The following is a 21,418-nucleotide window of genomic DNA, read 5'->3' as shown; positions in this document are numbered from 1 at the left end:
GTTGAGTTGGTAGAGCACTGGACGAGACATTCAAAGGTCATGGGTTCGAATGGCACCAGCAGCTTGTTTTTTCTTCTATTCTTCAATTCGGATCAGCACCAAACAAAAAATATGAGAGAGAGAGAGATTATAGTTTGCTTGGTGCCAGTGGTTCTTGGTTGCCTTCATGTATTGCCCATAGTTTACATCGTGGCCCAGAGTTTCATTCAAGAAATAAATTGCGTTCTTTCTTCTGCAGTACGCTGTGTTGGCAGAGAATCGCATTCAACTTGCAGAATCATTGCATTTTTTCAACATTATGTTTTATGTAAGGTCACGCTGCAAATATATTTACATTTTAAATTTTAAATGAATATTCATGCCTAGCATCATGGAGACATTGCTCTTGCCTCGTGGTGACGTTTTGTGCCGACACATTCGTGCAGGTGAAGTGGTGAAGCTGACTGATGTGCGCTACTTTCCCAAGACCTTCTGGCTGCTATGCTTCATCTGTGTGGCCTACTATGTCACCATCTTTCCCTTTATTGGCCTGGGCACGTGAGTGCAATTCAGGAAATTCGAAAAGACCAGTGATGGAACCATTGCTCACTTGTGGGGACTTCTGGTTCTGGCACTTTTCCTCTGTCGCACCTAGAATAGTACAACTCAACATCGATATATCAGCCGACAGCAGCAAGGGACAACTGGCGAAAGAGCAAGGCTTATAGGCCAATGCCTTGCTAAGGCAAACGAGCAACTACAGTACAACCTCGATAATTTGAACTCGGTTAATTCGAAATCCCGGATAATTCGAAGGTTTTCTGCGGTCCCGTATTTTCCAATGTAAATTTGGCCGGATAATTCGAACAGGCGGCCTGCGCCAGCCCGGTTAATTCGAAAATTTGGACTGCTATGCGGCAATGCCTGATCCATGTTTCGCCGCAAACCCGGCGAAACGACGGCCCTACGGAGCCGCGAGGCAAAGCCACATAGTAATGGTGATGATTTATAGGCGAAGCGCCCCAGCCGGAGCACTCTCTGCACAAAAATCGGTCCACAGTGCGCCTCGCGCACTGCCGAAACACGCGCCTGCAGAGGAGAAGACGTGCTTCACTGCAACACGGCGGGCATACCGGTTTTTATCACGTGACCTCGCCCCCACTCCATCCCTTGGTGTGCTTCGCCCACTCTTCCCCCGTGCCTCCGACGCTGCAAGTACGCCACCACCACCGCCGCGCCGGTCTCGCCTGCGCCATTTCTTTGTGTTGTGCGCTGTGGTTAGGGGTCGGCTACTGTGCCGTTTTTTTGGGCGGGACTGTGCAGAAGTGCTAGCTTTGTGACCGTAGCAGTGCAGAAATGCCAAAGTACAAGACTTTAACGTTGCAGCAGAAGTTCTGCTTGATCCAGAAAGCAGGCAAGAGCGCTTGTTCGAAGACAGAGTTGGCCCAAAGGCATGGCGTGCCCCTCTCGACGTTGTCCACAATATTGAGCAACAAGTCAAAAATACTAGAGGCTTACGGCAAGACCTATTCTTCGAAGCGGTCACGAGTGCGGGCTCCCACGTATCAAGATGTGGAAGCTGCTCTGCTTCGCTGGCTGCAGAAAGCAAACGCTGCCCACCTTCCCGTCAATGGAACGCTACTGCGGGAGAAGGCAAACGACCTAGCTCTACAACTTGGGCACGAGGAATTTAAGTGCAGCAATGGATGGTTTTGCCGTTTTAAAGAACGCAATAATTTAACCTTTCTCACCGTCTGTGGTGAGAGCGGCAGCACTAACGAGAGCGTTGTCGAGGATTGGAGAAACCACACATTGGCGCCGCTGCTTAGCGAGTATGGTGCAGACGACGTTTACAACCTTGACGAGGCTGCACTTTTTTATAAGATGCTGCCAACAAAAACATTCGCAGTGAAGAACACCGCCATCAAGGGTAGGAAACAGGCCAAGGACAGGATTACTGTGCTGTTCGGCGCAAACATGTGCGGTAAACACAAGCTGCCGCTACTGGTCGTCGGGAAGACGGGGAAGCCTCGCTGCTTCAAAAATGCGCGGCTGCCGCCAAAGGATGAACTCGTCTACAGGCACAATAAGAAAGCCTGGATGACAGGTGCAATATTTGAAGAGTACGTGCGGCAACTTGACCGCAAGTTCGCGGCCACGGGCAGGAATGTCCTGGAATTTGTCGTCGACAACTGCCCGGCACATGGCGACATCCCACATCTCCAGGCCATCAGGATGGTATTTTTACCTCCGAACACCACTTCGATCTCACAGCCGATGGACCAAGGCGTCATTCACCACACTAGGAAGATTTATCGGTACCACCTGCTCAAGCGCATGCTCCTTTGCTACGACAATGGCAAGGAGTACTCCGTCGACCTCCTCGGAGCCATATGCCTCATGGTGTACGCTTGGAAACAAGTGGAGCCCACATTGGTCAGGCGGTGTTTTGAACACGCTGGTTTTTCCAGTGAAAGCACTGTTATGGGCCTGATATGAGGAGGTATATGTCCTCATATGGGCCTGATATGAGGACACATACTTACCCTGCCATAAAAACATTACACTTGCTGAGAGCTTGTCGCTAGCAGCATGGAGTCCATAGCTGAGGACGTGTCAAGATTCCCAACATATTTCACAGGTGGCTTGAGCTCTCCATATTTTTGAAATTCCCGGTTCTAATAGGGAGTAGGCCTGTTTGAGGTCATCGAATTTTTCTAAGAAACAAAAAATAATTCAAGAGGCAGTGACTCTGTCAGAGAATGAAAATTATATGCGCAAAGTACAATTCTTGTGTCAGCTAGTTTTGATGTCGTTTGTTTTTCTTGGCTATGGCCTGATAAGTGGAAACAAACATGTGTCCTCAAATGGGGACATTATGCATGGAAAGTGTAGCCTCACTTATGCGCCACCTAATGATAGCTCACCTGCAGAACTCCAGGCCTGGGCTCAAAGCGCCTGTATTTTCCCACGTTTTGCATGAACTGTGCAGGCTTTCATGGTGAGAATTTGATTATATGTAAGTGTTGCACTTCCATAGACCGTGGAAAAAAACGGCAGTTTTTTTTAAATGCCTTCAAAGCGAGGACTGTCCAAGGATGAAATTGATGCCCTTTTGGACTTCTAATGTGACTCAGATGACTGTTCTGAGGCGGGTGATTGGGAGAAAGATCTTGACATATATACCGATTGACTATTTCCTTGCCATAATTCCCGAGGCTTTACTTTAGGATATTGCTTTGCAAACAAATCAGTATGCTGTTCAAAAAGGCAGCAGGAAAGAGAGCAAAATAATCAATGTAGCCAGGCTGCACTCCATGGAAGTTTACTGATCGTGACAGGTTCTGAGACTGCATGATTTTTTCGTATGGTTTGGAAAAATGCAAATGCCACACAGGGACGCAGATATTGACGTCCCAGCACTCTTAAGGTGGCGGTTCCACAGTCGCCATCTTGGAAGTAGTTCAGATTCTGCCACCAGGCTACGCCACTAATCCATGACTGAGGAATTGAGTACCCAGCCACCCAGCCCTCCCGACTTGCGCTGCCTGAAGGCTTTTCTTGTGTTGCTGCGCGGACTTTGAAAAGTATTTGCGGCTCCACATCAATGTCAAGGCAGAGAAGGGGAGGACTTTTGTCCCCATCCTGCGCAGCATGGGCTGCCCCATTGAACTCCCCTCTTCAACCCACCGCACCACTACTTCGAACAATACGCGCCCCGAAAATGGGACAAGAGCCTTCCCTTCTTCGTCCCACAAGATTTTTGCAGCACAGCGAAAGGCAGAGGCACCCCAGCTGGTCCAACCAGGATCACGCGTGCAATAGGCAATTGTGTTCCTAAGCGCCTCTCGCCCCCCCCCCCCCCCTTCCCAAATTGGCGGGGGTGACAGTAGGAGCACAATTCTCTATTATAGTGCGCACAGGCTAGAGGCACTTAGCAGCACAATTGAAAGGGCTCCTCTGCCTTTCGCAGTGCTGCAGATATCTTGTGAGACGAAGTATAGTTTCCGCTGTAGAGCCACGAACCCGATTGCTCCTACCCGCCGAGCGTGAGGGGGATGGACTGGACTACAATAGGCTAGCTTGTCTGAACACAAATAAAACAGGGTGTCAACATGATTGCACAGTGCAATCTTAGTACGAGTGAAAAGGAAAAGCGAATGGCATTATTTCTGCAGACTTCGTCAATGAACCTTAGTTGAAGTCAGCGCCTGTCTTGTGTTCTTTTGATCCTCGTCTTTAGGGCTGTGCAATTGAGTGATCATTAGCGAGCTTTAGAATACGGCGACCCATCCGTAAGTGGGATAGAGTAATAGCGGAGCGTGCGCACTATAATAGAGAATTGTGCTCCTACTGTCACCCGCGCTATTACCGTGTCCCCCTAAGCGGTAGGGGTACCATATTCTAAACCTCCCTATTGTTGATGCCATAGATATAGTAGGGATCGGAACACTCCTTGACTGGAGTGGAAGCTGCCAGCTCTTGCGGTCAACAGAAATTTGCTTTATCAAACGTGATTACAAATATGATAATGTAGCTATAATTAGCTGAACTTCACTCAACAATCGCCCTTGTTTATTTTTTGTTCGTGCTTGTCCAATCTTGGAAGCTAGAGCTGGTAAGTTACAATGTGTAAATAAGTGAATGATTGCCCATTTTTTCCTTTTGAGATGAATCGATATATCGAAAGAGATGTGAAATCCACCAAGAGGCTATGTATCGCGCAGGAGGCCGGCATGTATTCATGTTCTCTTCGGCACTGAGGAGGCGCATTCACACTAAACTATCTGGGAAATGGGGGAAGGGGAGAGGGGGTTGTAAAGGAAGGTTGTCAGAAGAAAGGACCTAACGGGGACAGTTTTGTAGGCGCTTATGGCGGCCACTTCCCCACTCCCAATTGGATGCTCCACAGAGTCCTTACTTTATTTATTCGCGCGCGCGCGTGCGTGCGTGTGCGTGCGTGCGTGTGTGTGCGTGTGTGTGCGTGTGTGCGCGCGCGTGTGCGTGTGTGTGTGTGCGCACGCAATTAAAGGAACACAGTATTTTCAGGCAATTAGAATACAATTTTAACAATCAATCTCCTAGAAACATTTTTCTCCTGCAGAATTTCACTCGACACTGAAATCTGATGTGAAAAGTAGCATGCATGGAAGACGCGCGCTGACCTGTCCTGCTGCAGCTTCCCGTGATGATGCATGCACTTCCTGAACCAATATATTGGGTGGACTACTGTTCATTATTAGCTTGGAGCCTGACTTTATTGTACTCATTTCACAGGGCACACACACGTATGCAACAAGTATACTTTAGTATTGAGCCCGCCTTTCGGCTTCATGCGTTGGTAGTAAATAATTTCGTGATGTAGCACTTACTTGTACATTCACACATTTGCAACATAATAATCAGAGCCCAATGTTTACTCCATGCAAGAACGCCCATGCTTACCAAATGTTTGCCTGCAAATGCCAAACGATTAGACGCATCGATCAGATTGCGTTCTGTCAGATTTGTCATGTGCTATAATTTGTGTATTTTTCCATACCAATGCAGTACAGTGGTTTTGCTTCATGTGGTCAAACGGAAGCACGTTCTTTGTATGCTTCGAAATTCGCACATGCTTCTGTCACTTTTGCTAACATGATCGGGCAACCTTTCAGAGCACAGGAAGTCGAGTTGCTTCAAAACAAGGTTCAAATATAAAGTCAACAAATTGGGCGTTGAGACGGCGGGTGAGTGGACGCCTGGGTGACACGGTATCTACCTTACTCGAGATAAGGGCCCCATTCTTTTGGAAACGCTCTGCCTGCCGACGGGCTTTTAGAGCGTTAGCTCTGTTGCTCACTTGCGCGAGTGGCGCGTTTTTATAAGAATCGTAAACAGTGCCATCACCATAGCAATATCACCGTCTTCGTTGTGCCCAGGCAAACTAGACCGAACGCTCCATGCTCCCGGCCACAGCGGCAAAGCGCAGTAGCGGGCGATGCTAGGCAGGTATAGCAATATAGCAAAAACGAACGCCGAACCAGCTTCCCTGCCGAATGCATCAACGGTTTACCGTAGACGCCGTAATGCTTCGGACAATCCGCGGTATATCCCCCTTCACGAAGCGGAATTAGCTAGGAAGAGGACGGGACATCATGCACGTATAAAATAAATAAAACAAGCGCACATAAAAACATCAAACGGGAAACTGATTCAGTGTTTTCTCTCATAAAAAAAATACGTATAGGGCCACTGATCAAGTCAAAGTATTTGAAGAAGATATAAACGAATGCTTTTTGTCTGATTTATCCATTGTGAACAACGAAGCTGTAGGGCTTCCGAAACGTTAGTACGTTTTCATGAAACTTTGACTTGGTCAGTGACCCTGTATATTTTTTTATGCCACCACCTGATCAGACTGCATTTCGTCGAACTATTGATTACAGTGGTTTCTCTCATTTGAGCTAAAGCTCGACATTCGGTTCAGCAGCGTTGAGCCTCATCGTTTTTTTTTCTTTTCGATTTTTAGTGAAGGGAATGACGGAAACGCAGTGACAAAACCCGATTCAACATTACATTTTTGTATTGAAGAAGCTTCACATGGCTGTTTCCTACTTGCCCATTCACCGAAAAAGTCCCCGGCAGCTACTGCGGCACGTTACCTTTACTATCATCACCGAAACACAACATTCGGAAAAAAAAAAAAAAAGAAACATGACTTAAACGCTGGTGATTATCTTCGGCCGCCCACTACATCATTTTTTCTCCTTTTTTTTGGAGCCTGCACTGCTTGCGCTATATAGGAACTTCAGTAGAAAGGTTGAAGAGGCATGCTTGTGCATGTTTAGGCTTTCAAGTTGCACTTGCCAAACTGTCGAAACATTTTATCTGTACCAGTAAAGTGGCAGAGAGTGCAAGTATGCGTGCAATTTCTCCTAGGGAGACGCTCTTTGAAATTATATTGTATTAATTTATGCAGTGTTATAGTTCCGTGCCCTACTATTCATTTTATCGTAGAAAGGGGAAAATATTTTTTCTTCTTGCCATTGAAAAAAAAAGTATAAATTCCACACCCTCACAATAGATGCTAACACCACAATCATCTGAAGATAGCTTTGTGGCGGAGCTAATTGACGAGGAATAACCAGCTCCGACAGCGTTCGGGTTCGAACTGCTTTTTTTTTTTTTTTTTTCGCTGCTTGCACTGAGACGCTTAGTGCCAAATTCTTCTTTGTCCAGCACCGTGCCGTTGTTTGTGATAAAAGCGCGGCGCGAGGGACGCTCCAAGAAGGGCTTTATCCAAGACTACAAGCAACTACGACCCTGCCAACCATTTTTTTTTCCTCCTTGGCTGCGGCGGCAAAGTCAAATTTATTCACACTTTTGTAACATTTGTTTTTCCTGTCCTGCCTAAGATATGGAAAATAAACAAACAGCAATGCAGTTGGGCTGATACCAGTAAATAAACTACACTTTAGCAGCCGATGCATTCTTTATCATGTGTGCAGAGCGAAGCAGAATTTCAGTATTTCTTTTACCGTTTCTATCTTTGTTCTGAACTCGTAAAATCTTCATATCATGCAATAAATGTATGCGGCACGTAACCTCTTATCCTCATTTGATAATTTCCATAGCATCAAGTTTTATTTTTCCTTTGAGGGTTTGCATGATACCGACCCTCTAACGAGTGTAAGACTGACTCGATAATAAGAATGCAGAGATTTCGCGTTGTCTGGATGTATCTCTAGCTACTAGGTTGAAATTATGACAGCACTGTTCTTTGAATTGCTCATTCCGCTTAGTCGTTTCTGAGGAAGGAAAGAGGCCTCCTTTGTTCGTCGGTTTCCCCATGTTAGCTGCTATTCGCTTCTCGAGCGAGGCAGCCCCATGAGCAGAAAGATGCCTGCTTTTGCCAAACACAAGCATATATCATGTGTGTTACTAAAGAAGCTAGAAACGATAACGAAAGCCACTACTTGTACTGGACAAGAAGCACGTTTCGTTCGCCAGGGTACAGTGTTCATTTTAGCCGGGCCCACCTCAGCTGCACGCGCGAGAGCCTTAGCTGGCAACGTTTCGGCACACAAACAGTATGACACACTTAATTCGAGGCGATAAATAAATCTCAAAGCAAGCAAGTGTACATTTGTCAAGGGACCATTTTCAAGTAGCGCTACTGCGCATGCGCGAAGCACCTGAGTGCGCGAAGCACCTGCACCTCAGTTCGACCCGACCACTCGACCCGACTCGCCAGTGTTAACCTCTCTCGCCCGATGGAAAGGAAAGGGCAGAGGGAAAACGTAGAAGCACAATACCCTCTCGTAATTACCCCTCGATTCAGGGTGTTTGTGGCGCCATCCTCGTAATTTTTCTGAACTGCGACCTTTTAGTGCACATAAAATTTCATAGATGGCGCTACCTACTAAATTTATTATACGTGGCTCTGTTGTTCCATTATTATTTGCTTTTTGTACACTTTGTAGTTGATAATTGTTAGCAGTTGAATAAAGGAACGAAAGCCCGAACCTTCAAGTTATATTCGCCAGAAACAAACAAGCCATGCAGCATTTCAATCATGCTTAAAATACTTCATGAAGAGCTCGCGCGCTTCAAGTGAACCACGAAAAAATTAGCTGAAATCACCCTGACAGTGCACATTCCTCGAGAGTCGTAGAACAAAACCGATGCTTATCCTCTGACAGCAAGGTGTAAAGTTTTTCCACGCGAAATTTCAGCGCAGATAAAAGCTTATTACTTGAACAGTTTAGCATTTACTTTTAGCCATTTTACAAAAAACGCTAAGTTTGATCACAAATAACTTTTACACTAAATGAAGGAGACAGATGATATTTTCAGGAAAAAGCGAACTGTGTACGACCTCCAACTGCGCAAAAAATCTCCGCAGCAGAATGCATATCTTGAAAGTTATTGTATGTATAATTACCTGTTTTATACACTTTTCACAGGCACGTGGCTAATAAACTATGCAATACACAGCAATAAAAATGCTTAACTTTGTTCATTAACATCTAATCTAAAAACACCTCGAACGGTTTTTTTCTAGGTGCAAAAGATTTTGCACAATTTTGCTTTTCTCGAGACAAGTAGAGCTGAAAAGCCGTTTCTTACATTTGTGTTTTCCTTTACAGCTTAAACATCGTTGCAGCTATTTATAAACCAAATGCACCACTAGAAAGGAGAGGAAATAAACTTTACAAATATATTAAAGTTACATTTATAAACTAAACGAGTGAGGCGCAGTGGGCGTATGAATATCACCAAAATTGTCGTCTCTTCCCCGCTGGAGTGGGACCGCCACCTTAAGAGCTCCCATACTGTATACTTGGTTCCTCTAGTCCGTGTGCTGATAAAGAAGCGATAGTCCAGAAATTACAGCATTTGTTTGTGCAATGTTACTTTAGGATGTCAAGCAGTGAGATCCACAATAAAGGGAAGGTAGGAGAGATGTAGTTCCTGACAGCACAAAATGAGCAAAAATTAGGCGCAGCCTCAGTTTGCTAGCCAGCATTTCGACTGGTGGACATGCCCAGACGAGGAGTCCCCTTTCAAAACATTACCTTGCAGGATGAGGTTTCACTTCTTACCTCAGTTCAGTTTGTGCTATCAGGCAGCTTGTTAGCATGAAATGGACCAATCATGGCGTAAACCGTGAAGCATATGGTTTATTTTATACCTGCACGCGTAGTATTCAGTGCCCTTGCAAGAAACGATTCCGGCTGTTGTGGGACTGTGGTAAGAATAATAACTGCGCAGCTGTCTATTGTTTATATAGTTGAAGAAAAGCCTAGTGATATACCGGCTTATATTTAGTCTGTTACAAGTTGAGTCTTACATGGTTGTTTATCGCAAAAATTGTAATGAGGTGCCAACAAGGGGAGTTTTTGTTTTATTACTGGAGATTTTTGCTATTCTCATTTATTTTGTTTCAGCATTTGTTTTTTGTTTTTTTTTTTCTATATTCAAAAGTGCAAATTATGTCTCAGCATTGTTAGTTAAAAACCAAAAACCAGTACAATTAGGTTTTTATTGAACCTGTTTTGCTTTTCTTCTTTTTATACCACTGAAACGAATTTGTTGCAAGGTGTATAAATTTGCGCTTTCAGTTCTGAGTTGTAAATGATAGGGTAGCCTTAAACGAAAATCTTTGCTTAATCACACAATCTTTCTTTTTTTTTTGGGTTCTCTCCTTTCTTACATTACCGATCACATTCATAGTATTTCTGTGCAAGTGCTTGCATATGTCCTGAAAAAAAAAAAGTTTTTTTCTCACTGTTATTTACACAATAGCCGTGTAAATTGGACACTATCAGAGTGGCATCAATTGGGCATCAGGTTAGTGCACTGCAGTGGTGTCCTAGTGGCTTGAGCATCGGCCTCGCATGTGGGATGTGCTGGGTTCGATACCCATTGCTGCTGGGCACCTACCATTGATGCAGTGTGTACAAGCTTTCCCCTGGCCGGTTACTCGGCTTAAGTGGGGTGAAAGAATTGCTTGGCAAATGGGTCTTCGACTGTCTTTGACCTCACCTCGAGTAAAAGAAAGTATCTCGTGCAATGATGATCATCAGTGTCAGGCTAATGCATGCATTCAGAAGGCAGGCTTGTGACGAGTACTTTTACAGCAAAGCTGTTAGTGACAGTTAAGTTTTGAAGCCACTGTCCTAGCTGTCACCTGCCATGCTTGTTCAGAGAGGGGCCAGTTTGTTCAGCTTCTGGCCTTCGAAAAAGTTCTCCTTTGTGATCAGGACAATTTTATGCTAGTCTTTGTACAGCAACAGCTGTTAAGGCCTCATTTCCAATTTATACGGTATCAGTGTCATTGGCATAATGAACCAAGTGCAATCAAAGCTTTTAAACGAATGACGAGAAGGAGTGTTATGACATGTCATTTTGATTGCCCAAAATAGTGATTTCGCACTTGACACCAGAACAGCATGCCACACTGGTTGTGATAAGCAGTATCTTCACAAGTGATGTCACTATGTTCCACATGCATGGATCCATGGCTATGGATCAATGGATGCAATTCTGCTCTTCATATTCAGCACCCAGATACTAAACACTTTGACTGGCATTATTATTTTGCATGCCCCAACTGTCACTGCAGTTCACAATACCACAAGGGCAATCATCTGGAGAAAATTTTACGTTATAGGTGTCAGTTAAAACAATTGTGTGCTAAAGACAAAACGACCATATTTGCAGTTCATGAAACAGTTCTAATCAGGTGGTAATACAAGTGAGAGCACCTTGTTGCAACGGCAATTCTATCCATTCACAGGGTGTTCTTCCAGAGGAAGTACCAGTTATCAGCTGTTGAGGCAAATTCAGTTGACAGGTGAGTTCACTTCGAACATCGTTTTTTTTTTTTTTTTTTTTTTTGCTTTGTTTGTTTGCTTGTTTGCTTTTACACGTTGAAGATGCAGTCCAGTGAGCATTCAGTAAAATGCCATTGAGCATCATATGTGTTATGCTCAGGCATTCCGTATGTAACCATATGTATTACAGGCAGAATAATAATGTTTGCCTTTGAGCATTCCCCTTCTTTCTTGCACTTGTAATAACAGAAACAGAAGAGCCTGCTGCCTTTATTCAAAAGTACGCAAGGGGTATTTCCTTGCATAAGTATACAATATGCGAGTAATTTTTACAAGGTTAATGCATCAGAACTCCTGACTGCCAAAGTGTGGCATACTTTATTCTGCCTGCATTGGTAAATACCCACACTTGCCACATATCTTCAAGATTGTGTGTCTACAGCTGTATGCTATGAGGAGAACCATAGAGCACAAAGCATTGTAACCTGTTGGTGCCATGCTTTTAATGGAATTATGTTAATGGATTTTAAGTTTTAAGTTAGTTTATCATACATCTATTTTATAAGATTTGTGTTGGCTCATAGAATTTTGCAGTACTGCACGATTTGTTAGCATCACTCAGTCTCATGCATCGTGTGTCTGCAGCCAGAACTTGCCCTTCGTCCTTCATGTGTTTTTCGTTCAAATTGCAGTTTGCTACATGGCGCACTAAAAGAGCACTTGTCATTATTCTATCTCCAGCGTCCCATACCTCATTTCGGCATTTGCCTCGCCTGTCTTCGGCATCCTGGTGGACTTGCTGGGCAGAAACCTCATCTGGGTCACAGTAGCTGTCTTTGGGACGCTGGGTGCTCACGGTTTGCTGGCGTTCACTTTTCTCAATCCCTGGGTTGCCATGGTAATTTTACAAACATCTCAAGTAATGTTTGACACAGAGCATGCTAAACCTCCTGCTTGCATTCAAATGAAAATAGGCATGATGAGTGTAATTGCTGTGCACAGTGATGATTAGGGGATTTTGGGCATGGGCAAGAGTTATTCTTTCAGAGAGCCACAGTGACCTGAATCCTTTCTTTTACATTATAATTTTTCAAAGGCTGTGAGTAAACTTGAAGTTCTCCTGGGCCATTTAATTAGTGGATTAGGCATTTGTGTTGGCCATCTGCTCTGTAATACCACAGCATACACATTATATTAACTTTGCATATGAACTTAGCTTGTGATATTAGCTTTGCATTGAATATGGGGCCTGATGCCCTGATTTAAGCATGCTTTGGTTTTAGAATGCCCTTTCAGTACTACCTCAGTGCACCTTGCTGTAACTTAGTAACTCTATGTAGGTTCGGCCATCTTACCGGTTGAGCCCTCTTATGAACAGAATGGCCTCTGGGAATTTTTTTTATTAAGGCAGTACCCTGCTGAATGCATGTGCATTAGAAAATCTCGTTCTTTGAGACAAAAGAAGATTTATCAGGATATCTCAATAACCTACTTTAACTTAGCATTGTTGTTAAGCATTCATCTTTGGTGCCAGCAGGCTTGTTTGAAGCAGTGTAAACAATCTAACCTTTTTGTGCAATGCGGTTTCCACCTTGTACCTGAAGACATTTTTTTGCTTTTGACTACACTATTGCGAATGCTCTGTGCAGGTTCTCATGGGGCTCATGTACTCACTTTTGGCATGTGCCTTCTGGCCGTTGGTTGCCATGGTGATTCCAGAACACCAGCTGGGCACAGCCTATGGCATGTAAGTCACCACAGCTCATTGAATTTCTTTTAACTCTAGCTTGCCTTTGTCGCGTACCATGATGCTTGATACTTTAAAATAACCCGAGCTGAAGCCATCCATGCAAGGCACTGCATTACAAATTTGAGATTTCTGTTACTGCTTAACATTGTTAGTAGAGGTGTTGGTTATTGTTTTGTAATAATAGCTGTCTATACAGGCTGAGGTTCTGCGGTTGTAATTAAGGTATGGTAATGATGATGGTGATTTGATTTTAATGCCACAAGGGCAACTTGCCCTGAGAAACGTGTTTTTGGCTTGCACGAGATAAGGTTAAAAACCCACTTTCCCAACCATTTTACGCCAGAGAAACTGAGCACCAGAATAATCTTACACAATTCAAAGTGTCAGAATATAGCGTTGCAATTAGTAGCCCAAATGTTTGCTTTTAACCAAGCCACACATGGTGGTATTATTATTGCACTTTATTTATTAACCATATTTATTAACCACCAGATTTATTAACCATAGTTCACCAGAGGAATTCGGAGCTGGGGCTTTAGTGTCATCCCAGCCTGGTTTTGGTCAGTGGTAGCATTAGCACCTGGTATTGACTTTTGTTGATTGCTCATTTCTTAAGGAAAGATTCAGCAAAGTTAAACACTGTATAATTGTTTCACACTACAAACTTTAAAGCAGATAAGCTCATTGTTAATGCTGGTGCTCCCTTAGATCCTCCTTGCTTTAAATATGTGCATGGCTTTTTGAGGCATATAAGTAGCACCCTTCCATAGTATAGTCCTCCGAAACAGCAGAAATGTTTATTATATCACTTCGTCTACTCTGTGTTGGTGATGCTCTGAGAATGCTGTTTGATAATTCAGTCAACACATGCATAGTTTTTTTATAAAAGAAATACTGCAAAACATATTCAGTCATCATCTTCCCATCCCTTTATGTGACAATTGTTTATCAAGTTTTTATTGTCATTTTCTTTCATGAATAAAATAACATGGCTATCAATGTAACACATTAATGATTCCTTGTACAAACGAATGCTGGGGGCGGCCAGCATTGGCCCTTTATTTTTTTGTTTCCGTCACCATCATGATCCCTGCTTTTCACTGTGCTTTTACGACCATTACGTTCTCAGCGGTCTGCGTCGCCTTCTTCCTACGTTCATAGCCAGCTTTATTTTTTATTTTTTTCATTCTCCCCACCTGCTTTATCTCGCACTCACTCCCCAAATTCTTTGAAAAGTTGGCTTCTCATTGCAGCTCACAGACCTGGTAGTTAAGGCATCTCAGAGGGCAGCATGTTATCGCCTCCCTTTACCGATTCGCCTCCTGAATATTAGCCTTACGGCCTTAGACCGCGAGAGCTGCGATGTCATCATTCCGCGGAAAGTGTGCAACTGGGACCAGACGCTTCATATTATAACCACCTTTTATGGAAATGTTAAAGTAATTACTCATTAGTATCCCCCTTGAGTAAAGGCACAGCCATGCTGCAGCACACAGACTTGATGCTGGGGTGTGTCCACAATTCTGCTATACTGACAAGACACTCCATGCTTGCTTATTGTGGTTTTTTTTTTCTGCACGTAATTGTTACTACTGAACATGCATTATTCTTGCTGATAACATGCTGATTATGCTTGCTAGGGGGCATAATCCTATATCGCTCCAGCTTTCCACATCCTGTCAACTGATTTCCTGAAACTTATAATGTAAAATTATAACCAGCTCTTTGGCATCCCTTGCAGAATGCAGTCTGTGCAGAACTTGGGCCTTGCCGTCATCGCCATGGTCTCCGGCATGATTGTCGACAGCAGTGGTTATTTCGTACTCGAGGTCTTCCTAATGGCCTGGCTTTGCTGTAAGTTACCTAGCCTACACTTGACTTGCTGGTCTGCAGCCATCTGAATTGCAATCCTCATGCTATCCAGGCTACGCATGCACTGTAGAACCCCTGTTGTACAACTGGCACATGAGACCGTACATAAGCGTGATGTCTTAAAATCGAAAACCTCGCACAGTAGACACATTTGCGCAATAAATGCAGCTGCAACTCTGTCAAAACAGCTTGCTTTTTTTTACTCATGACTCATAAAATTCCCAATTGTTATTAAATTTGTACCGAGTCTATGCTGAAATGTGGCATTTCTGTGTTGATGAAATGTCTGAATGCTCCCATCACTGCAACATTAAGTAGCAATCACACATGCCTCTTGCATCGTTGCTTTAGACAATGCGCCAGGATAATGGCTGCTCCAAATATTCAAAGATTGTTCTCAGCGCAGAGCAGGAGGATACTTGCAACGTGGTTCTCTGTTCAGACTGCCAGAACTGCCATCACTGCACCATTTTTGCAGCACCATCTAGTGGCAGACTCAACATAAAGGGAAACAAAATATAATAGTGACGTTAGTATGGAACAGGGGCGCACCTAGGCTGGTGGCGTGTTTACTGCAGCAATGTGTGGCCCTGCAGGTGACAACGCACCGCGACTTCATTTGCTCGGTGTTGCCAGTCTAACATATTCCAACCGAATCTGTGGCAAAACGTGTTCTAGAACTTGCCACTGCTGATCACAAAAACATCCGATATTGTTACCAGTTACTACCCAGCACAGCTTATGCTGGAATTACCCTGCTATTTATATCTGAAACTCCAACAGTAGCGAACCGTGTGGAAAAGCAAATCGGATGAGATCCACCTCCTACTGGCAGCCATTTTTCGCAAGCACAGTCTAGGCCGTCAGCAGAATCATCATTGCAGACAGTCAGTGGATCACTGTGCAGCATTCTGCTATTGTAACTTCACCCTAATTCGAATTCGCAGTGCCCTGGGGGGATGCAGAGTCTGTCAGGAAAGTTCATCAGGTTCTTTCACTCTACATTATTTCCACCAGCAGTCATATAAAGCGAGTATGATCAAGGCTCTAAAGCATCATCTTGCAGGAAGGGGGACACACAGTTGTGGTTTCACTGTTTTAATTTCTTGATAGCTTATATGTATAGGTTATGGCCGAGGCCCCTAGTTTTCTACAATTCTTGTGAAAATACGGATTTGAACATTTTTTGCCAGATTTTATGTTATCACCAGCATTCTGTTCAGTGTTCTTGTTGCTGACAACAGTGCTAACAGAACGAAATGGACGTGATTTTTAGTCATTTGAATTCTCCTTAAGATAGCATCTGGTAATAAAGTTCTGCTGAGATTGGCAGCTGTGGCGGCAGCGGGTGCACATCCTTCTATGGGGATAGCCACAGTACTGGCACTTTCTGGAAATGTCACTAGTATGGCAATTGCAGAAAATGTTTTTAGTTTCACGTAACATCCAGCATCTATTCTAGAGGCATCTTCTCGTTGCAGCATTGGGGCGTCCGGAAATAGAAGTGGCCATGCTCAGAGACCATTCGTTCGCTCTTCGGGCATTGTGTAAAACAAGCATCAATCTTCAAATGGAAAGAGCAATTCCAAGCACTACTAGTCTTTGAATTGGAACAGTTGACTTTGATTTTGTTGAAGATGCATTGGCAATATGTGTGCCGTTTTTCAGAAAGTAAATTTAAAGTTAACTTTATCTGAGGTTTGATTCCTACGAAATATTGCATATTATTTGTTCTGAATTCCTGAAATTTTAAACATTCCTGCTCAGGAAGTCCTAGGGACAGCCCATGACTAGGCCGTAACTTAAGAAATTTCTAAAATTGATGGGCAAGGATAGCATCAGAACGACACCATTCCCAGTCTTCTTGCATGGTCATATGCATTTCTTACATTTAAGAAAACTCAGTGTGGTGAGGGAATAAAAGCACCACATGAAGGACAAGGGCAAGAAAAAAAAACAGCCAAACGCCCATCTCACCCAAACTTTTTACTCTTCTGTATGGTCTTTACAGCAAAAACAGTTTTTCACTATTCTAATTCATTCACATATTCATTCATTGGCCTCGTGTGGATGGAACCCTGTGAATTTTTTTTATAGCGGTTATTTTTAAGCAATATAATCTTTTGCATTAGATTTCATAATGTGCAATGCATGATTTGGGGGCTGTGTAACATCTCAAGGTTAGGTTGTTCTTTTATTTAACGATGCTGACTTTTATACAGACTGTTAGCTCTCAAGTCGCTGACTTTCTCCGTATTGGTCCACACATTTCAACATAGTGTACACGTATCCTAATGCAGGAATTTGTTCACTGTGTACAATGTTTCATTTCATTCTTTTTTTGTTGTCAACAGGCTCTCTCATTGCTTGCCTCTTGCTCCTCATAGTGAATGCAAAGCAAGGTAAGTGCTGGGCACCCTTATCATATCTTGTCTGCTGTTCATGAAACCAGATGCTGGGTATATATAACACTTAGAAAAATAGTGTCCAAGTTGAAAACTTAATTTGCAGTTCATGATCGACATTATGTTGTAAGGGATTTTATATGTAGTTGAGAATGTGCTACCATCTTTATCAGAAGTATTAAAGCCAATAGGTTTGCTAATAACCTGCAGTGGAACTCTTAAACACTCTTTGCCCTTTGAAAATAATTCAGAGGCATGGATTATTGGAGGGATGTGAGAAAAGCCTTTGTCTCTGCATGAGAGAGCTAAGGCTATTACACAGGTGGCACTTGCATACTTCCTTTTGCGTTCTTTCTTTTCTCTATTCCCCTCTTTTTCCTATTTTACAGGAAGCCGTGTTCTATTTCAACAGCAACTCTGTGTACCCTAGACGTTTGTGCTTTCACAAAAGCTAGGGAAATGCAGGTGCTGTTTTGGGTATAACTTGAATACAAGTATAAAAAAGAATGCTTTTAAGTATTGAATTAAATACTGGGCTTCTGTTTGTTATGGAAAAGGATTTTGGAAAAAGACAAACAGGCAGATTCTTTTTATCCTTTTTATTCAATACAGTGTATATTTTTTGTGACCGAAATAGACAAATATACAGACTGATAAAGTACAAAAAAAAAAAAAGATGTACAGAAATCTATAATGCTTGATTAGACTGCATAATAGTATTCAACCTATAATGGTGGTCATGCAAAATAGGTAGGAAAATTACATTTTATAGGGTTACACAATACTGGCAAATAAAGATCGCAAGGTGGATAGTAAGGCCTTATTAATGCCAACTTATGGGATTGAAAAAAAAATTTTTGAATTGTCCAAAAGTTGAGTTATTACAGACCAAAACGAGGGGGCGGAGCTTACTAAAAGTGTTGTAAAGGCAACAAGACAGATGCCATTGGTGTAAGCATTAGATGTGTCACATGCTATGGAAAGTCCAAACAAGGAACAAAAAAAAACTCGCTTTCTGTCATGGTAGTTGGAAACTACTGTTCAGCCATTTTGTTGTCATCATGGTTGATGTGTTGGAAAACCCACTTGCGGAATTTCGTGAGGGGTTCAAGCCTGTTATATGTGAGCAGCAAAGAAAGCAAGGACACCTTTGCACTGTTTTCTTGACAGGGCACTCGCCAATTGAACCAGAGTACCAGAGTTCGATGCCAGCCATGGTGGCCTCGTTTTGATGGAGGCAAAATGCAAGGCGCCCATGCACTATGCAGTGTCAGTGCGCACTAGAGCATCCCAAGTGGTCAAAATTCTGTAAACTTCCACTATGGCATCCCTCATAGCCTGATTCGCTTTGAAACATTAAATGCTAAAAACCAAACCAAACTTTAAACCTCATCTTTAAATAATTTGTCCAAATAATGTGTTTTTATCATGGGTGGATGTATAAATTGCAGCATAGTATTCAGTCACTGCTTAACATTTGGAAATCTTTAGATATTGTCAGGGTTCTTGATCATCAATATTTCAAATCAAATATGAACCAGGTAACATATTTAATTCATATTCGAAATTGCCAGTGTTCACATATGCATAATGCAATCCCATTTTGTTTTGAAAGCAAAGCAGCTCACTATTTGGCACCATTTGGTCTTTTCCTAAGAAGTGCTGTATGCTGATACTAATATGAGGGTTGTTCCTTAAAGACAGACTGGTTCTCATCGTTACTTTGGTCACCTTGAAAGTGCTTTGCGTTCAGCGAAATGCACGCGTCTCTCCATTTCTACCATGCCTGGAAAACATGGGTGAAGCCATTTTTCTCCCGCTGTTTGAAAACCACCTCCAAAGAATGGTTTGCATCCGTATCAAAATGACCGTCCCTTTAGTTCATTTTTTTTTCATGGTGGACCAGAAGAGGTCGCATGATGCCAGGTTACTTTAAGGTAGATGAGGGACTGTAAACATTCTTGCCAAGCAAGAAATAGGACCAGAGTATTCCCAACATGAGCCCTTGCGTTGCCGGTGTGCTGTTTTGAATTTACCACAAGTTTGGACCTATTTCTTGACGTGTTCCTCTGCATTTAAAAACTGCTTAGGTGTATACAATCCCCCTTTGTGTTTAAAAAATGTAATGACCATTGCCTTGTTTTCCCAACATTTGCGCCTTGGCCTCCAACGGTCTAGGCTCCCCTTTTCAACCCACTGAGTGCTTCTGCACTTCATCTATAGGCCATACCAGTATACCCAGGTCTCATCCGCTGTAATAACGTTCTTCCACCATTGTTAAACCTTCTACCCACCCCTCCCATCGAGACCAAACGTCTACATGATTTTGTTTCTGTATTAGAGTAAGAAGGCGGGGGATCCGCTGCGCACAGTGTCTTGACCTGTGAATCCTTTTTTTGACGGATTTTCCTTGAGAGATTGAGCGTCAATCTGAACATTTTAAGCTGCTCCTGAATTTTCTATCCAGATTTTTGGTCACGGCCAACAATGATGACGCCTGATTTTTGCAGCATGAAACCCTAAGCGACACCTCATTAAAGTCTTATAAATTAGGCCGATGACGCTATATATACCTATAAGAGAGCAGTACTGGCACAATATAACGATGTGTGGCGCAGAATGTCTCGTATATTGGGTCGAGGTGCGTCACCATGAGCACATATGAAAAGAGCTTGCAAAGCAAAGGCAATGTAAAGGAAAAAGAAAAAGAATGCGAAGAGTGTTCGATTTAAGTAATTGATCGGTCGATGCAGCATACCCACAATATTCTTGTTGAAGCTTAGTCGAATTTTGTTTCATCAAAAAATTAATATTTATATATTTCAGCCTTCTGATACCGTATTTATTTATTTAATAATTTATCAATATATTTTTTATTTATTGCTACCTCGAATGCTCGTAGGGGTATTTCTTTGTCTTTTGGAAATGTTATACTTCGTGATTTGCGATCTCTGGCTTTCCTGGTTATTTTTTTTTTTGCTCGATTATATAAAAGTTTTCTTTGTTTTTCTTGTTTGTAAAAGCAATAAATTTTGATATTGTTCCTTTAGTTTTCAGAAAATATATTACAGTTGGGTATTAGCAACTTCAAAAATGGCCTTTTCATTCTTCATAATCGTGTTGAACAAAAAAGGAACTTAAGAGTTTCAGGAGGCTTTATATGCATTTTTCTCAAAGCCGCTAGTTTGGAGGTTCATGTATCTTTTTTTCGGAAATGGTAAGGTGTAAACCAACAAAATTTTCCACTGATACTATCACTCAGTGACTTTCTACATGAGCGTGACTAGAATAAATTGTAAGTCAATTTATATTTATTTATATTATAAAGACGTTAACTGGCGGCACTTTTATTGCACTGAGAATTTTTAAAAAGCACGCAATCTGATTTTTGCTTAAAGCGAATAATTCTAGTCATGATTGCATAATGTGCTCATACTAAGTTTCAGGATTATGCTTACAGTAGATTTTTTTTTAAAAAGGTGAGTGTGAAAACGCAAAGAAGTACATTTCATTTTCAAAGTCTCGCCCTCTCATAAGCTGCTACTTTTTTTGTGTCCAGTATTTCACTTATTACTATAAAAATACATCATAACATAGCCTGGTTTGTACTCATTACATTGTCGTAGTCACATTTCTGTATATGTGGTTTAGTTTAAAAACTTTGCCATCTAAAACATTGCACAATGACTGCTTTAGTTGCGTGATGTCAGGTTCTGAATAAAAAGGCCTAATTAATGCATTTCGAACACTGTGCTAGGATCTACGGCCAATCACTCTATTGTAGGACATTTCATCATTTTTCTATCTGTAATTTGCATGCAAATATTTTCCTGATTGCTATTTCCTTTCTCTGTAGGTGGAGCTCTGAATCGGAGCCGGCTGAAGAAAGACTGAGTTAATTCTTAGTGAGTTTGGGAGGGTATGAGACAACGGCACAAGTCAGCAAATCTCGTCACCACAACAATTTTGTTGATCCTCATCACTCATTAAAATATCTTATTGTAGTGCATGCTGTAAGCATGGCAGCAGATTTTATACATCATGTACGCTCTAGGGTGTGTATATTTCACTATTAAAGCAATTGTCATTAT

At 42.5% G+C, this 21,418-nt stretch overlaps 1 protein-coding gene across 2 annotated transcripts in view; it reads left to right on the top strand.

Annotated features, from left to right (window-relative positions):
* Window positions 1-21,418, top strand: part of LOC146199030 (lysosomal dipeptide transporter MFSD1-like) — a 35,831-nt gene extending 14,413 nt beyond the window's left edge. For both annotated transcript variants that reach the window (XM_084594513.1, XM_084594511.1), the window contains exons 7-13: window positions 426-537; window positions 11,264-11,320; window positions 12,042-12,198; window positions 12,950-13,047; window positions 14,792-14,904; window positions 17,277-17,324; window positions 21,184-21,418. In XM_084594513.1, the coding sequence (XP_084450639.1) occupies window positions 426-537; window positions 11,264-11,320; window positions 12,042-12,198; window positions 12,950-13,047; window positions 14,792-14,904; window positions 17,277-17,324; window positions 21,184-21,221 (623 nt within the window). In that variant the 3' untranslated portion in view covers window positions 21,222-21,418. The remainder of the gene's footprint in view (window positions 1-425; window positions 538-11,263; window positions 11,321-12,041; window positions 12,199-12,949; window positions 13,048-14,791; window positions 14,905-17,276; window positions 17,325-21,183) is intronic.

The sequence above is a fragment of the Amblyomma maculatum genome, chromosome 2 (assembly GCF_055883805.1).
Source record: "Amblyomma maculatum isolate TAMU_Amacu chromosome 2, ASM5588380v1, whole genome shotgun sequence".
NCBI classification, from domain to species: domain Eukaryota; kingdom Metazoa; phylum Arthropoda; class Arachnida; order Ixodida; family Ixodidae; genus Amblyomma; species Amblyomma maculatum.
Note: the sequence above shows the minus strand (reverse complement) of the source record. Positions and strands in the feature narration are given on the sequence as shown.